General features: G+C 46.0%; 1 protein-coding gene across 1 annotated transcript in view; it reads right to left on the bottom strand.

Annotated features, from left to right (window-relative positions):
• Nucleotides 1-20,490, bottom strand: part of LOC142290088 (uncharacterized) — a 307,846-nt gene that overhangs the window by 244,202 nt on the left and 43,154 nt on the right. The window contains 6 exon segments of the mRNA XM_075334024.1: nt 9,463-10,079; nt 12,426-12,483; nt 12,905-12,999; nt 13,118-13,241; nt 13,325-13,495; nt 13,606-13,729. Of these exon segments, the coding sequence (XP_075190139.1) occupies nt 9,463-10,079; nt 12,426-12,483; nt 12,905-12,999; nt 13,118-13,241; nt 13,325-13,495; nt 13,606-13,729 (1,189 nt within the window).

Below are 20,490 nucleotides of genomic sequence, written 5' to 3'. Positions count from 1 at the left end.
CAATATCTCTGCCAATCCACATCATTACAACTCCATAAGTATATATCTTGAGATCCATGCACGGCAAATTATATTTTGGGGGGACTAGACAGAAAAAGATCACCCAGTGTATACCATGACACAATTAGCGACGCCCACATGGGCGTGACCACGGGACCACGCAACCCCTAATGTATAAAACACAGGATCAGTTCCCTATCCCCATCTCCACTAGCGTCACCCCGAAATTGTATAATATGTTTAGCTAGAACGGAGGGGAGGAACGCACTGGCCCCATCACATAGAGCACTATCATTACATCCTCCATCCTTTGCCACAGGAGACAATTACTAATACTAAGTGATAAGTCAAGGATCAGTAAGTATCATTACAACGCCACCTCCCTTGGCATCCTCTCTGAGTCACCCAACGTACTTGCAAAATAGATCACAAAAAAGCACATTGATCTCACTCAGAGAGTGACATATCCCATTATATGCAGGGTCCTCTCTCAAATAGAGGGATTTGGACCTAGTTTAAATTATTACATTCACCAGTGGATCCTGAGATACACAGGAGATATTAAATAAAAATATTAAACTATTATACTATTTCTACTGTATACATTACCACCATAGCACTACATGGACTCAGGTATGGGGTATTAAAGAATAAAACAGTTATGTAAATTCTAGATTTCAATGAAGGTGGGATTAGTTCGCCCCATCATTCCAACTATGGCTTATTCCTTTACGGAATTGTACTAGCCAGACGGGTGTAGATCAACAATTGATGCCGATCAGGGTGTCTCCATTCACGGACAGACGCTTCTAGAGAAAACATCCAAATGTCAGTTGTTCGTTCAAGCCCTTTGGATATATACAATCAAAACAATATACAGTTAGGTCCAGAAATATTTGGACAGTGACACAAGTTTTGTTATTTTAGCTGTTTACAAAAACATGTTCAGAAATACAATTCTATATATAATATGGGCTGAAAGTGCACACTCCCAGCTGCAATATGAGAGTTTTCACATCCAAATCGGAGAAAGGGTTTAGGAATCATAGCTCTGTAATGCATAGCCTCCTCTTTTTCAAGGGACCAAAAGTAATTGGACAAGGGACTCTAAGGGCTGCAATTAACTCTGAAGGCGTCTCCCTCGTTAACCTGTAATCAATGAAGTAGTTAAAAGGTCTGGGGTTGATTACAGGTGTGTGGTTTTGCATTTGGAAGCTGTTGCTGTGACCAGACAACATGCAGTCTAAGGAACTCTCAATTGAGGTGAAGCAGAACATCCTGAGGCTGAAAAAAAAGAAAAAATCCATCAGAGAGATAGCAGACATGCTTGGAGTAGCAAAATCAACAGTCGGGTACATTCTGAGAAAAAAGGAATTGACTGGTGAGCTTGGGAACTCAAAAAGGCCTGGGCGTCCACGGATGACAACAGTGGTGGATGATCGCCGCATACTTTCTTTGGTTCACAGCATCAACTGAAGTCCAGAACACTCTCAGTGAAGTAGGTGTATCTGTCTCTAAGTCACCAGTAAAGAGAAGACTCCATGAAAGTAAATACAAAGGGTTCACATCTAGATGCAAACCATTCATCAATTCCAAAAATAGACAGGCCAGAGTCACATTTGCTGAAAAACACCTCATGAAGCCAGCGCAGTTCTGGAAAAGTATTCTATGGACAGATGAGACAAAGATCAACCTGTACCAGAATGATGGGAAGAAAAAAGTGTGGAGAAGAAAGGGAACGGCACATGATCCAAGGCACACCACATCCTCTGTAAAACATGGTGGAGGCAACGTGATGGCATGGGCATGCATGGCTTTCAATGGCACTGGGTCACTTGTGTTTATTGATGACATAACAGCAGACAAGAGTAGCCGGATGAATTCTGAAGTGTACCGGGATATACTTTCAGCCCAGATTCAGCCAAATGCCGCAAAGTTGATCGGACTGCGCTTCATAGTACAGATGGACAATGACCCCAAGCATACAGCCAAAGCTACCCAGGAGTTCATGAGTGCAAAAAAGTGGAACATTCTGCAATGGCCAAGTCAATCACCAGATCTTAACCCAATTGAGCATGCATTTCACTTGCTCAAATCCAGACTTAAGACGGAAAGACCCACAAACAAGCAAGACCTGAAGGCTGCGGCTGTAAAGGCCTGGCAAAGCATTAAGAAGGAGGAAACCCAGCGTTTGGTGATGTCCATGGGTTCCAGACTTAAGGCAGTGATTGCCTCCAAAGGATTCGCAACAAAATATTGAAAATAAAAATATTTTGTTTGGGTTTGGTTTATTTGTCCAATTACTTTTGACCTCCTAAAATGTGGAGTGTTTGTAAAGAAATGTGACAATTCCTACAATTTCTATCAGATATTTTTGTTCAAACCTTCAAATTAAACGTTACAATCTGCACTTGAATTCTGTTGTAGAGGTTTCATTTCAAATCCAATGTGGTGGCATGCAGAGCCCAACTCGCCAAAATTGTGTCACTGGCCAAATATTTCTGGACCTAACTGTATCCACTTACTTTCCCTCTGTAAGAGGAGTTTATTCCAATTGCCTTTTCTAATTGGTTCTGGGACGACCCCAATGATTTTAAAGCTAATGGAATTAAGATCTCCCCCATGGAACTGTCTGATGTGTCTAGAGACCGAGGTGTCTCTCTCATTTCGCACATCTCCCAGGTGCTCCCCTATCCGCTTTCTCAGTTCTCTTTTTGTTTTCCCAATGTAGTCCAGGGGGCAAGTACATGTAGCAACATAAATGACCCCCTCAGTTCTACAATTGGCGAAATCTCTGATTTCATACTCACGGTTTGTAGAGGCAGATACCACCTGCTTCCCTGGTGAGATCCACCTACAGAATTTACAGTGTCCACACCTCTAAATTCCATTAACTTTCGTCTCCAACCATGTTCCTCCTTTTTAGGGGGCCTGATAAAAACTATGTACTAATCTATCTTTAACCCCTTCACGACCGGCCGATTTTTCGCTTCCCGTTTTTTTTTTCGCCATTCTTTTTCTGAGAGACGTAACTTTTTTATTTTTCAGTCAATATGGTCATGTGAGGGCTCATTTTTTGCGGAACGAGCTGTACTTTAAAATGAAACCCTCATTTTTACCATATAGTGTACTGGAAAACGGCAAAAAAATTCCAAATGCAGAAAAATTGCAAAAAAAGTGCAATAGCACGCTGCGATACCAAATGTGTGTATATTTTTTTATTTTTTTAACCCTTTAATTTTCAATGGGGCGAATGGGGGGTGATTTGAACTTTTGTTTTTTTTTTAAATTTTTTAAAACTTTTTTTTTTTATTTTACTAGTCCCCCTAGGGGGCTATTGCGATCAGCATTCCGATCGCTCTGCAGTATCTGTTGATCACAGCTACAAGGCTGTAAACAGCAGATACACTCTCTTTCTCTTTTGCTGTGCCGCTGGCACAGCGAAAGTGAAAGCAAGTCAGGTGTAGTACAGGAGTCATCACATGACCCTGTGCTACCATGACAACTATCGGGAGTCACGTGATTGCGTCACGTGACTTCCGGTATCGGGCGGTAAGTAAAATTTTACCGCGATCGCGCTTATAATGGCGCTGTCACATATTTACAGCGCCATATAAGGGGTTAAACGGCACGAGCAGATAACGATTCTGCTCGTGCCTAGCAGGCACACATCTCAGCTGTGAAAATCAGCTGAAATGTGTGCCGATCGCAGCATGATGCTGCCGGCAGACCGCGGGCAGTAAGGTTATGATTGCTAGGACGTAATTTTACTGCCCGCGGTCGTTAAGGGGTTAAGGGACCTCCCCTTTCGGAAGGTGATCGTAGGACGTAAACCGATAAACTCTTTCAAATTGGGATCCGCCCTCAGAATTCCCCAATGTTTTTCGAGAATGGTGTAAGCCTCCCGATTATGGTTGTCGAAAGTGCCAATGATCCTTGTGATTTTTTCTAACTCCTCTTTTTGTTTCACCAATAGCAGTTCCTCTCTATCTCTTAGTACCGCATTCTTATATGCTTTTTTCAAGGTATTAACCGGGTACCCCCTCTTCATAAACCTCTGACAAAGATCTCCTGCTTGTCTATGAAAAGCTTCATTGGTTGAACAGTTTAGTTTTAATCTCAAGTATTGTCCTCTTGGTATCCCTCTTTTTAAGGGTTCGGGGTGATGACTTGTCCAATGCAAAAAACTGTTGGTCGCTGTCTTTTTTCTGTAAACCTGGGTCTCAATTTGTCCCTCAGTTCCTCTAAAGACATCTAAAAATGTCAATTTGTCAATGCCTATGTCGCATGTAAATGACAGACCAATGTTGTTCCTGTTTAGTACTTTTACAAACTCCTGAAAGGAACTGACCGTCCCAGTCCAAAGGACCAGGACGTCGTCGATGTAACGACCCTAGTAGGTTATATGTTGTATCCATTCTGAGCATTGTTCTTGGAATACCATTGTATCTTCCCACCAGCCCAGGAACAATTTAGCGTACGATGGGGCACAGGAACACCCCATCGCTGTGCCCCTGAGCTGGTGGTAATACTTTCCGTTAAATACAAAGAAATTATGAGTCAATATGTATTCCATCAATTTCAATGTGAACCTGTTGTGTTTCTCGAAGTGGGTCCCTCTACTGTCCAGGAAATATTTCAATGCTTTTAAACCCAGTTCATGAGGTATAGAACTATATAAAGCCTCTACATCTATTGAGGCAAATATAGTTCCATTGTCAATCATCACACCGTTTATTTTCGTCAAGAGGTCACTTGTATCGTGAAAGTACGAAGCTAGAGATACCACAAATGGTCTGAGAATAGTGTCCAGGTATACACCAACGTTCTGTGTGAGGGAATGAATTCCTGCTACAATAGGTCTCCCCTATAAAGGAGAAGTTCCTTTATGAACTTTAGGTAGTGTATAGAATGTTGGTGTAACCGGAAACTGCGAGCGTCCCCACCGGAGTAGGAAGGCAGGACAGCGCGGGGACGCCGGTATGGGTGTTACACAAATGTATCATAGTAATGATAATATTAATTCAGTTATAAAGCGCCATTAATTCCACAGTGGTTTACATACATCAGTAACATTGACCTCATTGGGGCTCACAATCTACGTTCCCTATCGCATGTCAGTGGAGTGTGAAAGGAAACCCACGCAAACACGGGGAGAACATACAAACTCCTTGCAGATGTCGTACTTTGTGGGATTTTAACCCAGGAGATCTAAAACACATCATAGTTCCTAATGGTGTTCATTTTATATCATGGGATGTATGCCTGAGTGCGCAGTGTGAGGCAGTAACACGTCAGATTGCTGATGTCCACCAGACATATTTTGGTGTCCATCATTCTTGTGCCGTCCTTTCCTATTATTTTGTACACTTTTCCTGTGGGTTGGCACATATTGAGGACGGTGATATACGGCTCATCACAGCTCGTCGTGGTTCCTTCCTCTGTTTCGCCATATAGGATTTATTATTGTAGAGTAAGTAGCTGGGTAATATAAAATTTTTATATATTATATATATGGCAGATAAGTTCAGTGACGCTCGTCTGTGTCGTGGACGGGTGTTGGAGTTATCTGCTAAAACTCATCCAGAAAACAAATGAATTTATTTTTCCCCTGAGACCATTAAAATATATTGTATATTCATCCAAATAAAAAAGAGCGACGGAAAAAGATTGCTCTGTGTGACCATTATATTGTATTATGTGTGTTGAATAATATGAGGAGCCTGATATAATTGCTGCCTTACTGTAAAAAGAAATACAGTCATGGCTGAAAGTTTCCTCAGACAGTTCTTCTCCTCTTTCTGTTCTCCATGCTTAATGCGGCACACACCAACACACAATGCAAAGATTGAGGCAACTTCTCCGCTTTTTATCTGGTTTCAGTTGTGATTTTCATATTGCCCATACCTGTGAGGTTCAGTTTACATAACCTGTAACATCCTGCAGAGATCAATTGGCAAAATGATTTCTACCGGATCCGTTTTTTTAACAGTGGAGTCTATGGAGAACAGATTTGTTATTTATCTTCTATTTGTAGTGGATCCTGTAAGAAAAAAACAGATGTTAAAAAACGCAAGAATAATGGATGGCTAAAAAGCAATCCGTTAATGGATCCTTTTTTTTTAAACTCCAATGTTAAAAAAACGGATCCGGCAGACATCAGTTATTTACAAATGGACAAAAAGTTGTGCTTGCAGAACTTTTTTCCAAGCAGACAGGATCCTGCAGAGATCCAATGGATGATTACTGGACGTGTGAACTCACCCTTACTTGCCATAGATGAGTTTGAATGAGCACCACATGCTTGAAACAAAGTTGTTTACCCACTATTGTTCGCACCATTTGGGGAGTTTCCGTAAAATTTTATCCAGTTTGTATTTTTTTGTATGTGTGTTGTTTCGAATGGACACAAAGGAAATAAACATATATAAAAAAAAACCAAAACATGTGTAATTGCAATATTTTTCTTGGAAAAATACTGTATTTTTCAAATTACCATATAAGACACACTTTTCGTCCCACTCTGGGCTCCATTTCTTTGAAGCCCGCACCACCCGACAGAGCATATGTGACACCCGCCGCACCGCCCTGCTCCACACCGCCACAGTCCCCACCGCAGCCACCACATCCCCCAACGCAGTGCCTGCAGCATCGTCCTACTCCAGCAGTGCCCGTTTCCTGTGACCCTGCTCCACCACCGCTGCCGTTCCCCCCTCACGTAAAACACCACCGGAGTATAAAACGTACCCCATTTTTTTTTTTTTTACCTTTTTTATATCTAAATTTGGGGTGTGTCTTTTAATAATGTGCATCTTATAAAACAAAACATAAGGTACATCATTTTCTGGAACAATTTCAAGGATGCCAACACTTTGGGTCAGAACTGTATAATTGTTATTGAATATATCAGCATTTTCAGACAAATGGGTTAACAAGGAGTTAAAGAGTGAAGAGAACGTACTGATCGATGGAGGTCCAACTGCTGGGGCCCTCAATCAGAATGGGCAACTGTCATCCTCAACAGAGTACTTTAATCCTAGAATGGTGCAACAAGTCGGTGCCCAATGGCTGCTGCATTATTTTTTTATGGACACATTGGAAAATTCTAATAAATCATGATAAGTGATCGATGTCCACAGCCCATAATTCTGATATGAGAAATCAGCTGCATTCACTGTAAAATTATTATACAGTGGAACCTCGCTTAACGAGTAACCCACTTAAGGAGAATTTCGCTTAACAAGCAAAGCTTTCTGTAAATTTGTAACTCGGTTTACGAGAAAGCTTTGCTGTCGAAGCGAAATACTCACCGCACACACTTCCGGTTCCGTACATCCACTGTGCTCTGACCCGCACTTGCAGTCCACACAAACACACACATGCACGCACAAAACACACACAAACAAACACGCACGCACACACATACATACAGTATTATGCTCACCTTACCTTCCGTTCCAACGCCGGCCTCCTGGGTCTTGTAGTTCGCCGGTGCATCGCGACAAGGAAGGAATCCTCGCGGCAAACTACAAGACCCAGGAGGCCATCGATGGAACGGAAGGTAAGGTAAGCATAATATGTGTACCTTCCGTTCCATCGCCAGCCTCCTGGGTCCTGTAGTTCGCCGTTCCACGCTGTGTATCAGTAACCATTGGCAATGAGGCAGGAACTTACGCTGTCAGACGCTACTCAAAGGCAGCGCGCTGACCAATCAGAGGCTCCTGCCTTTGACGTCAGCGCTTTGGGTGCGGAAGTTCTTCCCTCGTCGTCATGGTTACTCGATACACAGCCCGTGCTAGAGAACAGCAAGTCCCAGCAGGCTGGCGATAGAACGGAAGGTAAGGTGAGCATAATATGTGCGTGTGCGTGCGTGCGTGCTTGTGCGTGTTTGTGTGTGTGTGGAATTGCACAACAGGGGACCAGGATGGGACATTTAACAAGTTGTGGAACGAATTGTCTGCATTGCAATGATTTCCTATGGGAAATCTTGCTTTGCTGAACGAGTAACTTGGTTAACAAGCACACTCCCAGAACGGACTGTTCTCGTTAACCAAGGTTCCACTGTAATTACAGTTAAAATAATCCATAAAAATTTCTGCAGCTTCCAAAAAATCAGAGACTTATTTTTATGTAATTTGTTTTATGGACAGGACAAAAAAGTGCCCTATCTTTACTGACCTAGAATTTCTGGATGGTTGGCAACTCAGCATGGAGAATGTGCACAGTGACATCCACACTGGAAGCCATGGCCTGGATTGAATATTACCGAAAAGATTGCGCGCACTGTAGGAAATAGACAAGAAGAGGCGCCAAACATTGGATGGAGGTTGGCGGTGACGCCGCTGCAGGGGAGTATTGTCGGGATCTTGGTGCAGCACTGGGCGGCCATCAAGCAACAAGGTAGAAAACTTATCTATGTAAAAGCCATACTAACGCAAAGTTTGTTGGATAAAATATCATTAAATATAACATTATATATAACATATATTAATATTAATATAACATTAAATATCCAAAGGAAGACAAGAAGGGTCGCACTTCAAAGGGATACATGTGGTGGGGGAGGGTGAGGACGTACAACGCCAGACATCTGTCTGTCTGGCGTTGTACGTCCTCACCCTCCCCCACCACATGTATCCCTGATCCGACTTTGGATTAAAGTCTTCCTGCTCTAAGCTTTGGAGTGCGACCCTTCTTGTCTTCCTTTGGATCTTGTATGGTCTTCACCTCCAGGACCCGCACCCAGGCTTGCGGTCTCTCCTTCTAGGACTGTGGTGTTCATATTAGTGGAACAACTGTGCCCGGTACCCCTCACTTATCTCTAACATTAAATATATTTGATATCAGTGAACACTGCAAAGATAAATAAGAATATTAGAATAGCTTTTTGCCGGTCTATTCCCCACCTCCCCCACAAAAATGGATGAATAAATAAATGGAACCATGCTAAAAAACTGAATGTTGCCCAAAATCATACCAATATAAATTACAGCTCATTAAAAAAAAAATAATAAAATTAGTAGTGAGACGCAAATAAATACAAGTTCGGTATCTCTATTACTGATCCACAGAGTAAAAAGTAGTTTTGAATCACAGTGAACACTATAAAAATGAATAAAAAAATTGCAAAATTCAATTTATTTTTTTAATTTCTACTGTATAATATTTATTTTTTTGTGTGGATGAGTGAACTGGCTGTATTGTGATTAGTGGAAAAGTGAGTGTGAGAAGTAGCGTCCTCCTTTATAGTCACATCCAAGTCACGTGTGCAGCGAGTATATGCAACACCCTTAGGACATCTATGAATTAGACGTTTGACCATTAACACACATCAGCCCTCACTGAGATCAAGCAATCATCACTTATTTATTTAGTGGTAATGGTTTTCTCTATAGTTGCTGGACATTTACCATATACACTAGAAGGCATCCTGAGGTCGCAGCTCCTATAATGAGAACATTAAATGTCTACTCCTTTGTGTGACTTCTGATGTTTAACAAGAACAGATTTACGATTGAAAGATTTCCCACATTCTGAGCACGAAAATTGCTTCTCCCCTGTGTGAGTTCTCAGGTGTCCTAAAAAATTTGATTTCCGACTAAAACACTTCCCACATTTTGTACATGAGAATGGCTTCACCCCTGTGTGAGTTCTCTGATGTCCAACAAGATCTGGTTTCTGGGTAAAACATTTTCCACATTCTGAACATAAAAACGGCTTCTCCCCTGTGTGAGTTTTTATATGTTCCGAAAGATGCCATTTCTGACTAAAGCGTTTCTTACATTCTGAACACGGATACGGCTTCTCTCCTGTGTGAATTCTCTGATGTCCAACAAGAATTGATTTCCTATTAAAGCACTTCCCACATTCAGAACATGAAAATGGCCTTTCATCCTTGTGAATCTTTTTGTGCAAAGTAAGACTCGATTTCACTTTAAAATGTTTCCCACATTCTGAACATGTCAAACTATCACAAAGTTTTTGTCCAGTGCAGCTTTTGACAGTCTGTAATTGATTGTTATCAACTTGATAATCGTGAGATAGGAGATATCCATTGGATCCATTCATCCAGACATCACCTGAAAAAAAGGATAAAATACATTCTAATGCTATTTGATATTTTATCATTTCCATGTCAAAAATCTACATAAAATGTAAATGTACTATGTCCTGTGAGCGAACAAGTCATCTTGCAGGGCACTCCAGGTTTTTCACCTGTGTGCCCCCTGACTGCTGTGCCCTGTTTAGGTTAATTAATGGTTAATGGCTGTCTCACGTAATATCCTCTTCCTTCTCCGCTTTGTTGCGCTTTCCCCTCCTACTTCATTTCCTTGCCTTTTCCTGTTTCGGTCCTCTCCTCTTTGCGAGACCCGGAGCTCATCTCCCGCCTTCTTCTTCTTTAATGTTTTACTATTGTGCCTCACCAAGTCACAGCAATTTCTAGGTTAAATACAAAGACGTTCGTTCATCGGGAGTCCGGTTGGAGCACATCACTTCGTCACTAATGGTTTACCAGGTCGGTTGCCTGATGTCAAGAGCTGTTCCCGACCCCATCCATAAAAGATGAGAGTATTGTTGTTTTATCTACTTCTCCAGTAAAGAGTTATGGTTAAGTTACACATGTGCGGTGTGGTTATTACGTGGGACTTCGGTTCAGGCCGTTGGGTCGCGGCAGTCTTAGCATTAGGGGTAGAACAACCTCAACTAATCACATATGTAAAAAAAGTAAGAAAAATATATTACAAATGATAACACAGTTTTATATAAACATATTAAAATTCTAATTTGTAAGTCCTTTAGAAGATTAAAGCACCACTTTAGTTCAGCGCTGGAGTGTCTCTTTGAATTCAAACCCCCGACCCCTGAGTTGTACTCATCTTCCAGTTGCTTCATCTTTTAACTGACGCCACTCCGGTCCTGCGGTGACATCTTGTGATGGTATCTTCTGACTGACCGGAAGTAAAAAATTATGTTATAAGCCCCCAGAACAAGGCCGTAACAAGGCCAGAACGAGGCTCTCACGAGATGTATAGAGTTGTGACCTCCAGCGCTCTCCAAGAAATACTAAAGTGTGGCAGTAGGTCACAAATCAGCGACGGTGTTAGAAGATGAAGCCTCCGGAAGGGGACAGATGATAGGTAATGATGCTATAATAAACAATGCTCGGCGGAGTATGCGGACTTGCTCTTGGAACCTCAGGAGTCGTGATTTACCCCCTTTTTTTTTTTTTTTTTTCTCTCTCCTTCTCTCTTTCTTTCTCCCCCTCTCTTCTTTCCTTTTCCACACTATTCCCCGATCTTCCTTCCTGCTTTCTTCTTCCACCCCTTCCTTTATTTCTCTCTTTCTCTACAGGCCTTCAATCTTTTTCAGGCTTTGACTTCTTTTTCTTCGCTCTTCTCCCTACTTCCCTAAAGTTGGGTCGGCTTATAAAAGATGTAAACTGGGCCAGACTTGAGTAGTAGTGGAGATGGGAATTGCATATGTGTGCTGACTGTTTGTATGTATATTACCGTCATTTCTGTAATAATACCTGCGTCCCAGTTGGGAGCAGGGGATGTATTGTTTGATACGAGTTTGGCTTTAAAATAAAGAATTTAAAAAAAAAAAAATAATAAACAATGCTGGAGTGGTGCTTTAATAAATATAAAAAAATATAAATAGGGCACACAGCTCTGTTCATTAATAACCATTGCCTGTTTTTATTATGACATTAGTTTTTAACTAAATATCCACGCATTTATTATTACCATTCTTCGACCTTTAAAAAGGATGTCTACTACTTGGAGAACTCCTATTCATTCCTCTTGTTCCCCCACAAATAGCCTATATTCACCTCCGGTGAGGCCGTGGTTCTGCTATGTCTATAATGCTATAACACGCGAGGCCTGCAACCAATCTACGCTCTGCGTCTCTCCGAGCCTTCGGACATTTGAACAGGATGTGAGCACTACACACACTTCCTGCTCAAATGTCCAAAGGCTGGGAGACAAACGCCAGTGCTGATTGGTCGCAGGGCTCACGGGTCATAATGTCACATGGGCCCCTTGAACGCAGCTTCAGACATTGCTGGAACTGTGGCCGCACCGGAGGTGAGTATAGCCTTGTTTATTTTTACAGGGGCAAACAAGGGGAATGAGTAGGGGTTGTCCAAGTAGTGGACATCGCTTTAAAGGTTGCACAGTATCTAGTGCCTTTCATAAAACATATCTACATTACTGACGCTCCACTCCTAATTCTGCTCAATCCTTGGATAATAATGCCCTGCTAATAAGTTGTACCCCCAATACTGACAGGGTTACCCCATTAGTGAGTGTGATCACATCTACAGATGTTCCAATTAATAATCACTCCTGTTTCATAAGTTGAAAAAAATATAGAAAAAAAAACAACCAGTAGAATATGAGAAGATTTCTGAAAGTTCTTACCGTTCCCCGTCTCGGATACGGGTTTTGCAAGTCCATTTGTGGCGTCCTCATGACCCTCCTGTAGACAATAGACATGAGAAAAAAGAACAGTATTTATATTATAGCAGGTGATGAGGAAACATTATGTTACCAAAAATGCAAGATCCCTTCAGCTGGTCATCAAAAAGAATCAACGTTCAACCAAATGTTTATACATCAATGTAAAGGTTTCTCTTATTGTTCTACCTGAAATGATCTCAGAGTATAGAGCGCTGTTCATTAATACTAGTTATTAGATTATTCTGTTTTTGCAACCGAAAAGCCTTAGAAGCAGCTGATTGGCATTGTGCTGTTATTTATATACACGGCAGAACTCTACAGCTATCCTCAATGTCCAAACTGGAGGGAAAATACACTCCACTGCTGCTCCTGGAGAAGGTTAGTAAAAAGTCTTACTACATCAATATATAGAGGATTTCCAGAAATCTCATCCCATCTACCTGATCCAGGGGCTCATTTGGCTTTTCCTCTGGAGGATCCTGGGAATATAGAGGACTGGGACTTCTCTCTGGTGGATTTCTCGGACTGGACCCATCTATAGGAAATATACACAGTGACTGAATACATCGTCTACATGTGATGATCAGATGATGGGGGGTCCAGGTGACCTCAGACCCGGCCTCTCCTCTATAATCAGGACGGTCTCCTCTTACCCGGAGATGTGAGGGGCTGGAGATTCTCCATCATGACGTCCTTGTACAGATCCTTGTGTCCTTCTAGATACTCCCACTCCTCCATGGAGAAATAGACGGTGACGTCCTGACACCTTATAGGAACCTGACACACACAATGAGCCGCCATTATCAGACCCCTCCCCCGGTGTTATTATATAATGTCCCAGCATTCCCGGCAGCGCTCACCTCTCCGCTCAGCAGCTCAGTGATCCTGTGGGTCAGTTCCAGGATCTTCTGCTCATGTATCAGTGAATGAGGTGGAGACTCGGTGATGGCACTCGGGGTCGTCCTGCTCCGTGCTCCTGACACACGGGGGGTCACACACTCCCCAGACGGCATCTTCACTACTGTGTGATCCTGTGTGTGGGAAGACGCCGATCACTACATCTATTCTGAGGATCCTTCACCTTCCCCGTCATTTCCCTGCTTTATTCCTAGAGATCAGTGATGTGATGTGAAGATCTCACCTCCCCAGTGATCCAGTAGATTATCTCCAGGGTGAGGTCTAATATCCGAGCAGCCATGTGGCTCCTTTCCTGCTCCATCCTCGGAGGGTCATCGATGCAAACGACCATCGTCCTCTCAATAAAACGTTAGCTTCTCTGTATCCTAAATAGAACCTGAGGAAGAACAAGAAGAATTGAGTGCGAATTCAGAGAAGAATATCTGTTCCGTTATTTCCCTTACAAATTGGGACAAAGCCTCTACACTTGTCCTCTCCATTTGACTATTCCCTTATTCTTATCCCATAGTGTTACAGTCCTTTCTTGGATCTCCTCATACATTACCAACTGAACATTATGTGTCCTCAGTTCACATACAACCTCATTTTGCTCTCTGTGTTCTGGGACCCCAACACTTTTTTGGGGATAACTCCATGTTTTTAAGAAATGTGGCATAGTTTTAAAAGGTTGAAAGACGTCCATTCAGTTCAAAGTTGATGACGCTCAAAATTCCCAGATGTCACCTCTCTCCTATTACACATCCTTCTGCCATTTTGTGATCTTCAATACAACAAAAACTCAATATATAATTTTTTACAGCGTCCCACACCACTCCAATCTTAGAAGGGTTGTGACAATTATTTTTTAAAGTATATACTAGTTACCCCCTCTGATTGAAATGGGGATAATCTATTGATTGCTGGGGTCCGACTGCTCTGCAGAACCTTGTGTGAATGGAGCAAAAGAAGAGTGTGCGCACCCTGTCCCATTCATTCTCTATGGGACTGCTGGAACCTCTCTACACTCTGCCGCCCGGTCAGTCTCTCCCCTGGTTTCTTCACTGCTCTAGCAAACCCTTCCCTGGCTGCCCATTAACCTGAGAATTCACTTCATACAAAGTTACGTCCTCTCCATACAGATCTATCCTAATTTCCTACGACCTCCGCACACAATTTCCCATCCTCCAAATATCTCCTTCGCTCTCCTCCTTTCTGCTCATAAATAGAGAAGAGCGAATCTGAACTGCAAAGATCGGGGTTCGTACTAAACACTAGGAGTCCGGGGCTCGAGCCTGAACATGGTCTTTTAAAAAAAGTCTGGTTTGGAATTCTGGTGCTGTTCATATGCATTGCTAACCACTCAATCGAGAGTCAGGGTGTTAGGGTACACTTGGCCCAGTGAGAACCGCTAGCACTCTCAATGGGGGTAAATTTTCAGATGCTGTATGTCCAAAAAAAACCCCACCTTCCTCCTTCCACCAGAAATGCTCTATTTATGACTGGGTGTATTTGGGCAGAGAGCCGGACTGTCCAATCATTGAATTCCATTATACTTACTACTCAAGTCATGCCTGTTTGTTTGGGTCCATGTCGACTTGATAGATGAGCTACCTCTGGGGCGACTGCGGGCAGCTATTTTTAGACTGGGAAGGGCCAAATAATCATGGACCTTTGCACCCTAATAATAGCCCCCAGTTGTCTGGTGTCCCTTGTCTGGTTTAGAAAAACATATGGCGGACCCTACACCATTTTATAAATTATTTGTCCAATTAAAAAATCAGCATTCGGTCCCCTCTATTTTTCAAAACCAGACAAGGTACAGCAGACATGTCAGGGTTGCAGCCCGCAGGTACTGCTGTACCTGTGCTGGTTATGAAAATTAGGGGGAACCCCACATTTTTTTCCGATACTCGTCACATGAATGTCACACACTGACATGTGGATAGCCATATGGATGTCCAAAACAAACCATGCAACATGTGCTTTTTAATACGGATTTGTGAAGGAAACCTAATATTTATCAGACATGCCTCTCCTAGGCTGAATCTACAAAATTATAGGGAAGGTAGGATCCAGCACTGTGAGGTAAAGCCTGGGATATGAAGAGGAATTATGACGAGAAGTCATAATTGCTCTCATCACTCCCTGGCAGTGCCCCCCTCCCTTCTTGTTCCAAATGTACAGCATCTGGAAGGTGTCACATTCCACTTACACAACTCATGGCCATCTCCTCTGATATGGAGATGAGATGATGTGAGGACAATGGATCCAGGATGACTCCCTGCCGTGACTCTGTAGTGGGGGCTGCTAGCTAGTTAGCAAGGCTATGGAAATAGCCAGACAGAACGACTCCAGTAAAAAATGGTTCATATCTCGCAAGCCACATTTCCGATAAATATGGCAACCATAAAAATGGTGTCTCCGCATGTGGACGATGCCGGCACCCCCTTTTTTATGGGAGCAGGACATTGGGAAATGCCCCAGGCGTGATATCAGCCAATGGGGAACTGGCAGACAGGTCATGAGTCCCCTCGTTCTGTAGCTAAATTCATAACTGTCACAATGAGAGCATTGGCGTCCGCCTACGACGCTCCCAGGCCAAGTTATGGCCCATATTCCATGTTGTGGATTGTCCATAACTCAAGCCAGGGGTGGAGCAGTGCTTCCCTGTGAGGTCACTAAGGTAGGAGGGGACCTGGATTGCCCAGGTTGATAACCCTACTTCGGCCATTTTCCAGTGTTCTTCTGCTCGGGGGCCTGGTTGGGACAGACCTGTGAGAGAGTTCCTGGAAACCTGGCCTACAGCGCCCCCCTGTGGCCAGACGCACAAGGTAACTGATTGAACTGTGTATGCCTGTTTGTAACCCATGCTTTGATTGTAACTGTACTCTGACATATGTATATTCTGTAGATTCCCTATTGTATATATTGTAGTTTCTAGTGTGCTTTAGGCGATTAAATTATATAATTAATCTTGGGCTGTTCTGTTATCTCGATCTTGAATCCCACGTCTGTGTGGTCGGCTAATAGTTACCGTGAAGCGGTTGGTGGCAGCGAGTTGTGCCAAGGATTATTGTGGGGAGGCCAGTGAGATTCGGGAAGATATTATATATTCCGCCCGCGGAGGTCGGGGGAATATATACCCTACTCTCACCGGGGACCCTTCAATAATCGGCATAAGTAGTATAGCGGCCTCCTTGCTTATTGTCGGGCAATTCCATAATTGGCCTGACTATAAGAGGGGCGCTAGAGAGCGCGTCACGTGCTCTGTCTGTCGGTCGGGAGGTATAAAGTAGGGGTGACCCCCACTTGTTACCCCCCGATTGTGACGTACTGGTAGCCAGCGCGGGGGATTTCTGAGTGACCCCCCCGGTGGTTTGTGACATATTGGTGGCAAGCGGTGGGATCGAGATAATAGTGTGTGTGAGTGTGAGACCCATACTCCCAGACACTAAAGACTGCCTGCAGCAGCTGTGGCTGCTGGGGTCTTCAGACTAGCTCAACACTAGAGTGTCAGAGTGCAGATACTGTAAGGTGTGTGGAGGCATCAGGTGTCAGTTCTGTGTCAGTGACCAAAAGTCTGCAAGAATGGCTGAGAGCACCAGGAGCAAAGCCAAAGGAATGGCCGATGCTCAGGCCAGAGACGATGAGGAGGTTGTCCACGAGTCCTCCAGGAGCCCGACGCCAGAGAACAGCTCTGCAGAGGACATCGCACAACCTTGCACTGCTGGACAAGATGAGGAGGAGCCCGCCCAAGGTTCCTCAACGAGCCAGATGCCAGCCCTCCGCTCTGCAATGGACAGAGAAGCACCAGGCTCCGCAGCGGGCCGCAGATCACCACGTGCCATTCCACCGAGCCTGGGAGGCTCGGATAGCCTTCTTCAAATGGCTATGGCCCTACTCCAGGCTGGAGACCGGGAGGGCTACCAGGCACTCCTGGCAGAGCGCAGGGCAGCGTGTGAGGCTGAGGCTGCGGAGCGGCAGGCAGCGCGTGAAGAGCGCCAGGCAGAGCGTGACTACCAGCTGCAGCTAGCTCAGCTCCGGCCCTCATCAGCCGCACGTGACCTTCAAGACACCAAACTTCCAAAGGTCCGTGTTGAGGACTTCCCAGTGCTGGAGAAGGATGGAGACTTGGACTCTTTCTTGACTGCTTTTGAACGGACTTGCTTGCAGCACCATCTGAACAAGGACCAGTGGGCCAAATACCTGACCCCCCGTTTAAGGGGTAAGGCCCTGGATATCCTTGGGGACTTGCCTGCTGAGGCAGATCAGGGCTACGACACCATCAAGCGGGCCCTGATCCAACAGTACAACCTCACTCCAGAGTCCTACCGCAAGAAGTTCCGGAGCCTACAGAAGGGACCAAAGGACTCCTGGGCTGACCACCGGCGGGCACTTGCCCGAGCTGCCGACCACTGGACCCAAGGCCTGCAGCTATCCACCGGAGCGGAGATCCTGGACTTGTTCATCACGGAGCAACTCTTGTGGAACTGCCCTGAGGATCTCCGCCAGTTCATCCGAGACCAGAAGCCAAAGGGATCCACGGCTACAGCTGCCCTGGCAGATGACTACACCAACAATCGGGCTCCTGAAGCCAGGAGAGCAGCCACCAGCAGCACCTGGAGAGGGGGTAAGATGAACTCTGCGACTGCCCCACCTGCCCCTAGACTGCAGGGGGTGTCCCCCTCAACTCCCCTCTCCAGGCCCGTGGCAGAACCAAGACGGTGCCACCAGTGCAACCTACCTGGACACTTCAAGGCCATGTGCCCTCAGCGTCCCAAGGCCCCGGCTCCGTCCCCGTCCCAAGGGCCGCCCAAGGTGTATTGTGTGGGTGGGGGTGGTGGTAGGTCCCTGGACAGCTTCCAACCTGTCACCGTCGGCCAGTCTGTGACCATAGGACTGCGAGACAGCGCCTCGGAGGTGACTCTGGTGCGGCCTGAGATGGTGTCCCCCCAAGACTTGATCCCTGGAAAAACCCTCGCTGTCTCCGGGATTGGAGGCATTGACCCGGCGCTGCCTGTTGCTGACATTTATGTGGACTGGGGCGCAGGGCGAGGGGTGAGGGAGGTGGGGGTAACTGATCGGATCCCTGCAAACGTGCTACTTGGGACAGATTTGGGGCAAATAACCTCCCAGTTTGGCCCCGCCCCAAAGGCTGAACCTTCAGCCAGTGCTGACGTGCCTCCGGACAATGTTAATGTGTTATCTATGAATGATGTAAGGGAGGAGGGAGTGAACTCTGATATTTCTGCTTGCACAGACACCATAGACACACACGCAGCTGCAGCTGTGACAGGGGAGGGGGTCAGAGAAAGGTGTGACAATGCCTCTACAAGTAACCAGCCTGTGAGCTGGGATCTGTTGCCCTCTGCAGGGATAAGCAGAGAGCAGGGTGCTGCAGGGGGAGGACCAGTGTGTGGGGTGGGGGCTACCACAGCAAATGTGGGGTCCCCAGAGATTTCACACCGGGGTTCTGTTGCTGCAGGAGGGGAACAGGCAGGTGAGATTGGGGCCGGTCCAGGAGCGGAAGTGCTCCCAGGTAAGATCTCGGTGCATGGTTCCCCCACAACCGGGGTGTCAGGAAGCCAGGTAGGTCTGCCTGAACCGGCGACTTGGTCAGGAACGGAGGAGGAGCAGGCACGACCCACGGTCGCAGCGGCTGTGGCCGCTGTCACCCGCAGTGGGAGTGCTGGAAGCCAAGGGGCCTCCCGGAGGTCCGATAGCTCTTCCCCTTCTGACCAAGTGGCAGCCGAGTCAGGTGGAGGCCAGGACACAGGTCCCGGGGTACTGACCGAAGATGTGACAGTCTCGTCGATTCTGGCCACATCTGGTCAGGGGTTTCAGGCAGCGTTAGAAGCTGACGACAGCCTGAAAGCTCTAAAGGAGCAGGCGGCACAGCCTCCCTCGGACTCGGACCCGGAGCGAGTGGTCTGGGACCAAGGACGGCTGTACCGGGCCACGGTCCAGCAGGGTTCACCGGAGGCGTGGCCCAGGGACCGACAGTTGGTGGTACCCTATCCGTTCCGGACGGAGTTGTTGCGGATCGCACATGAGATTCCGATGGCCGGACACCTAGGGATCGCTAAGACCAAGGCCAGGTTAAACCAGCATTTCTACTGGCCAAAAATGGGGGCCGATGTGGCTGCCTACTGCCGTTCGTGTGAAACCTGTCAGAGAGTGGGGAAGGCGGGGCCACACCCCAAAGCCCCACTAGTATCTCTGCCAATCATCGATGAGCCTTTCAGGAGGGTGGCTGTGGATCTGGTCGGCCCGCTGGCCATCCCCAGCAGCTCCGGGAAACGCTTCATACTGACGGTAGTGGACTATGCCACCCGGTACCCAGAAGCCGTGGCCTTGTCGTCCATTCGGGCTGACAAGGTGGCCACCGCATTGCTGGAGATTTTCTCCCGAGTGGGTTTTCCCCAGGAAATGCTCACCGACCGGGGGACCCAATTCATGTCCCAGCTGATGGAGACCCTCTGTAAGCAAGTCCAGGTGCGACATCTGGTGGCCAGCCCGTACCATCCACAGACTAATGGCCTGTGCGAGCGGTTCAATGGCACCTTAAAGCAGATGCTTAAGATGTTGGTCGACTCCCATGGGCGTGACTGGGAGCGGTATCTCCCACACCTGTTATTTGCTTACCGGGAGGTTCCACAGGCCTCAACAGGATTCTCACCGTTTGAGCTCCTGTACGGGCGACGTGTGCGGGGCCCCCTGGCTCTGGTGAAAGAGGCTTGGGAAGGGGATTTGGCCACCCCTGGAGTGTCGGTTATCGAGTATGTCATGCGCTTCCGGGACAAAATGCAGGCCTTGACGCAACTGGTACACGACAATATGGCTCAAGCCCAGGCCGATCAGAAGCGTTGGTACGACCAGAACGCTTGTGAGAGGACCTACCAAGTGGGTCAAGAGGTGTGGGTACTGGTCCCCGTACCACAGGACAAGCTTCAGGCAGCCTGGGAAGGCCCATACCTCGTGTACCAGCAGCTCAACCCTGTGACGTACCTGGTCACCCTGGACCCTGCCCGTGGAAGGCGGAAGCCCTTCCATGTGAACATGATGAAGGCACATCATGAGCGGGAGGCATGTGCGCTCCCCGTGTGCAACCTGCCCGAGGAGGGAGAAG

This window comes from Anomaloglossus baeobatrachus, chromosome 2 (assembly GCF_048569485.1).
Source record: "Anomaloglossus baeobatrachus isolate aAnoBae1 chromosome 2, aAnoBae1.hap1, whole genome shotgun sequence".
Classification (NCBI taxonomy): Eukaryota; Metazoa; Chordata; class Amphibia; order Anura; family Aromobatidae; genus Anomaloglossus; species Anomaloglossus baeobatrachus.
The sequence above is the reverse complement of the archived record's forward strand: the minus strand, read 5'-3'. Positions and strand labels throughout refer to the sequence as shown.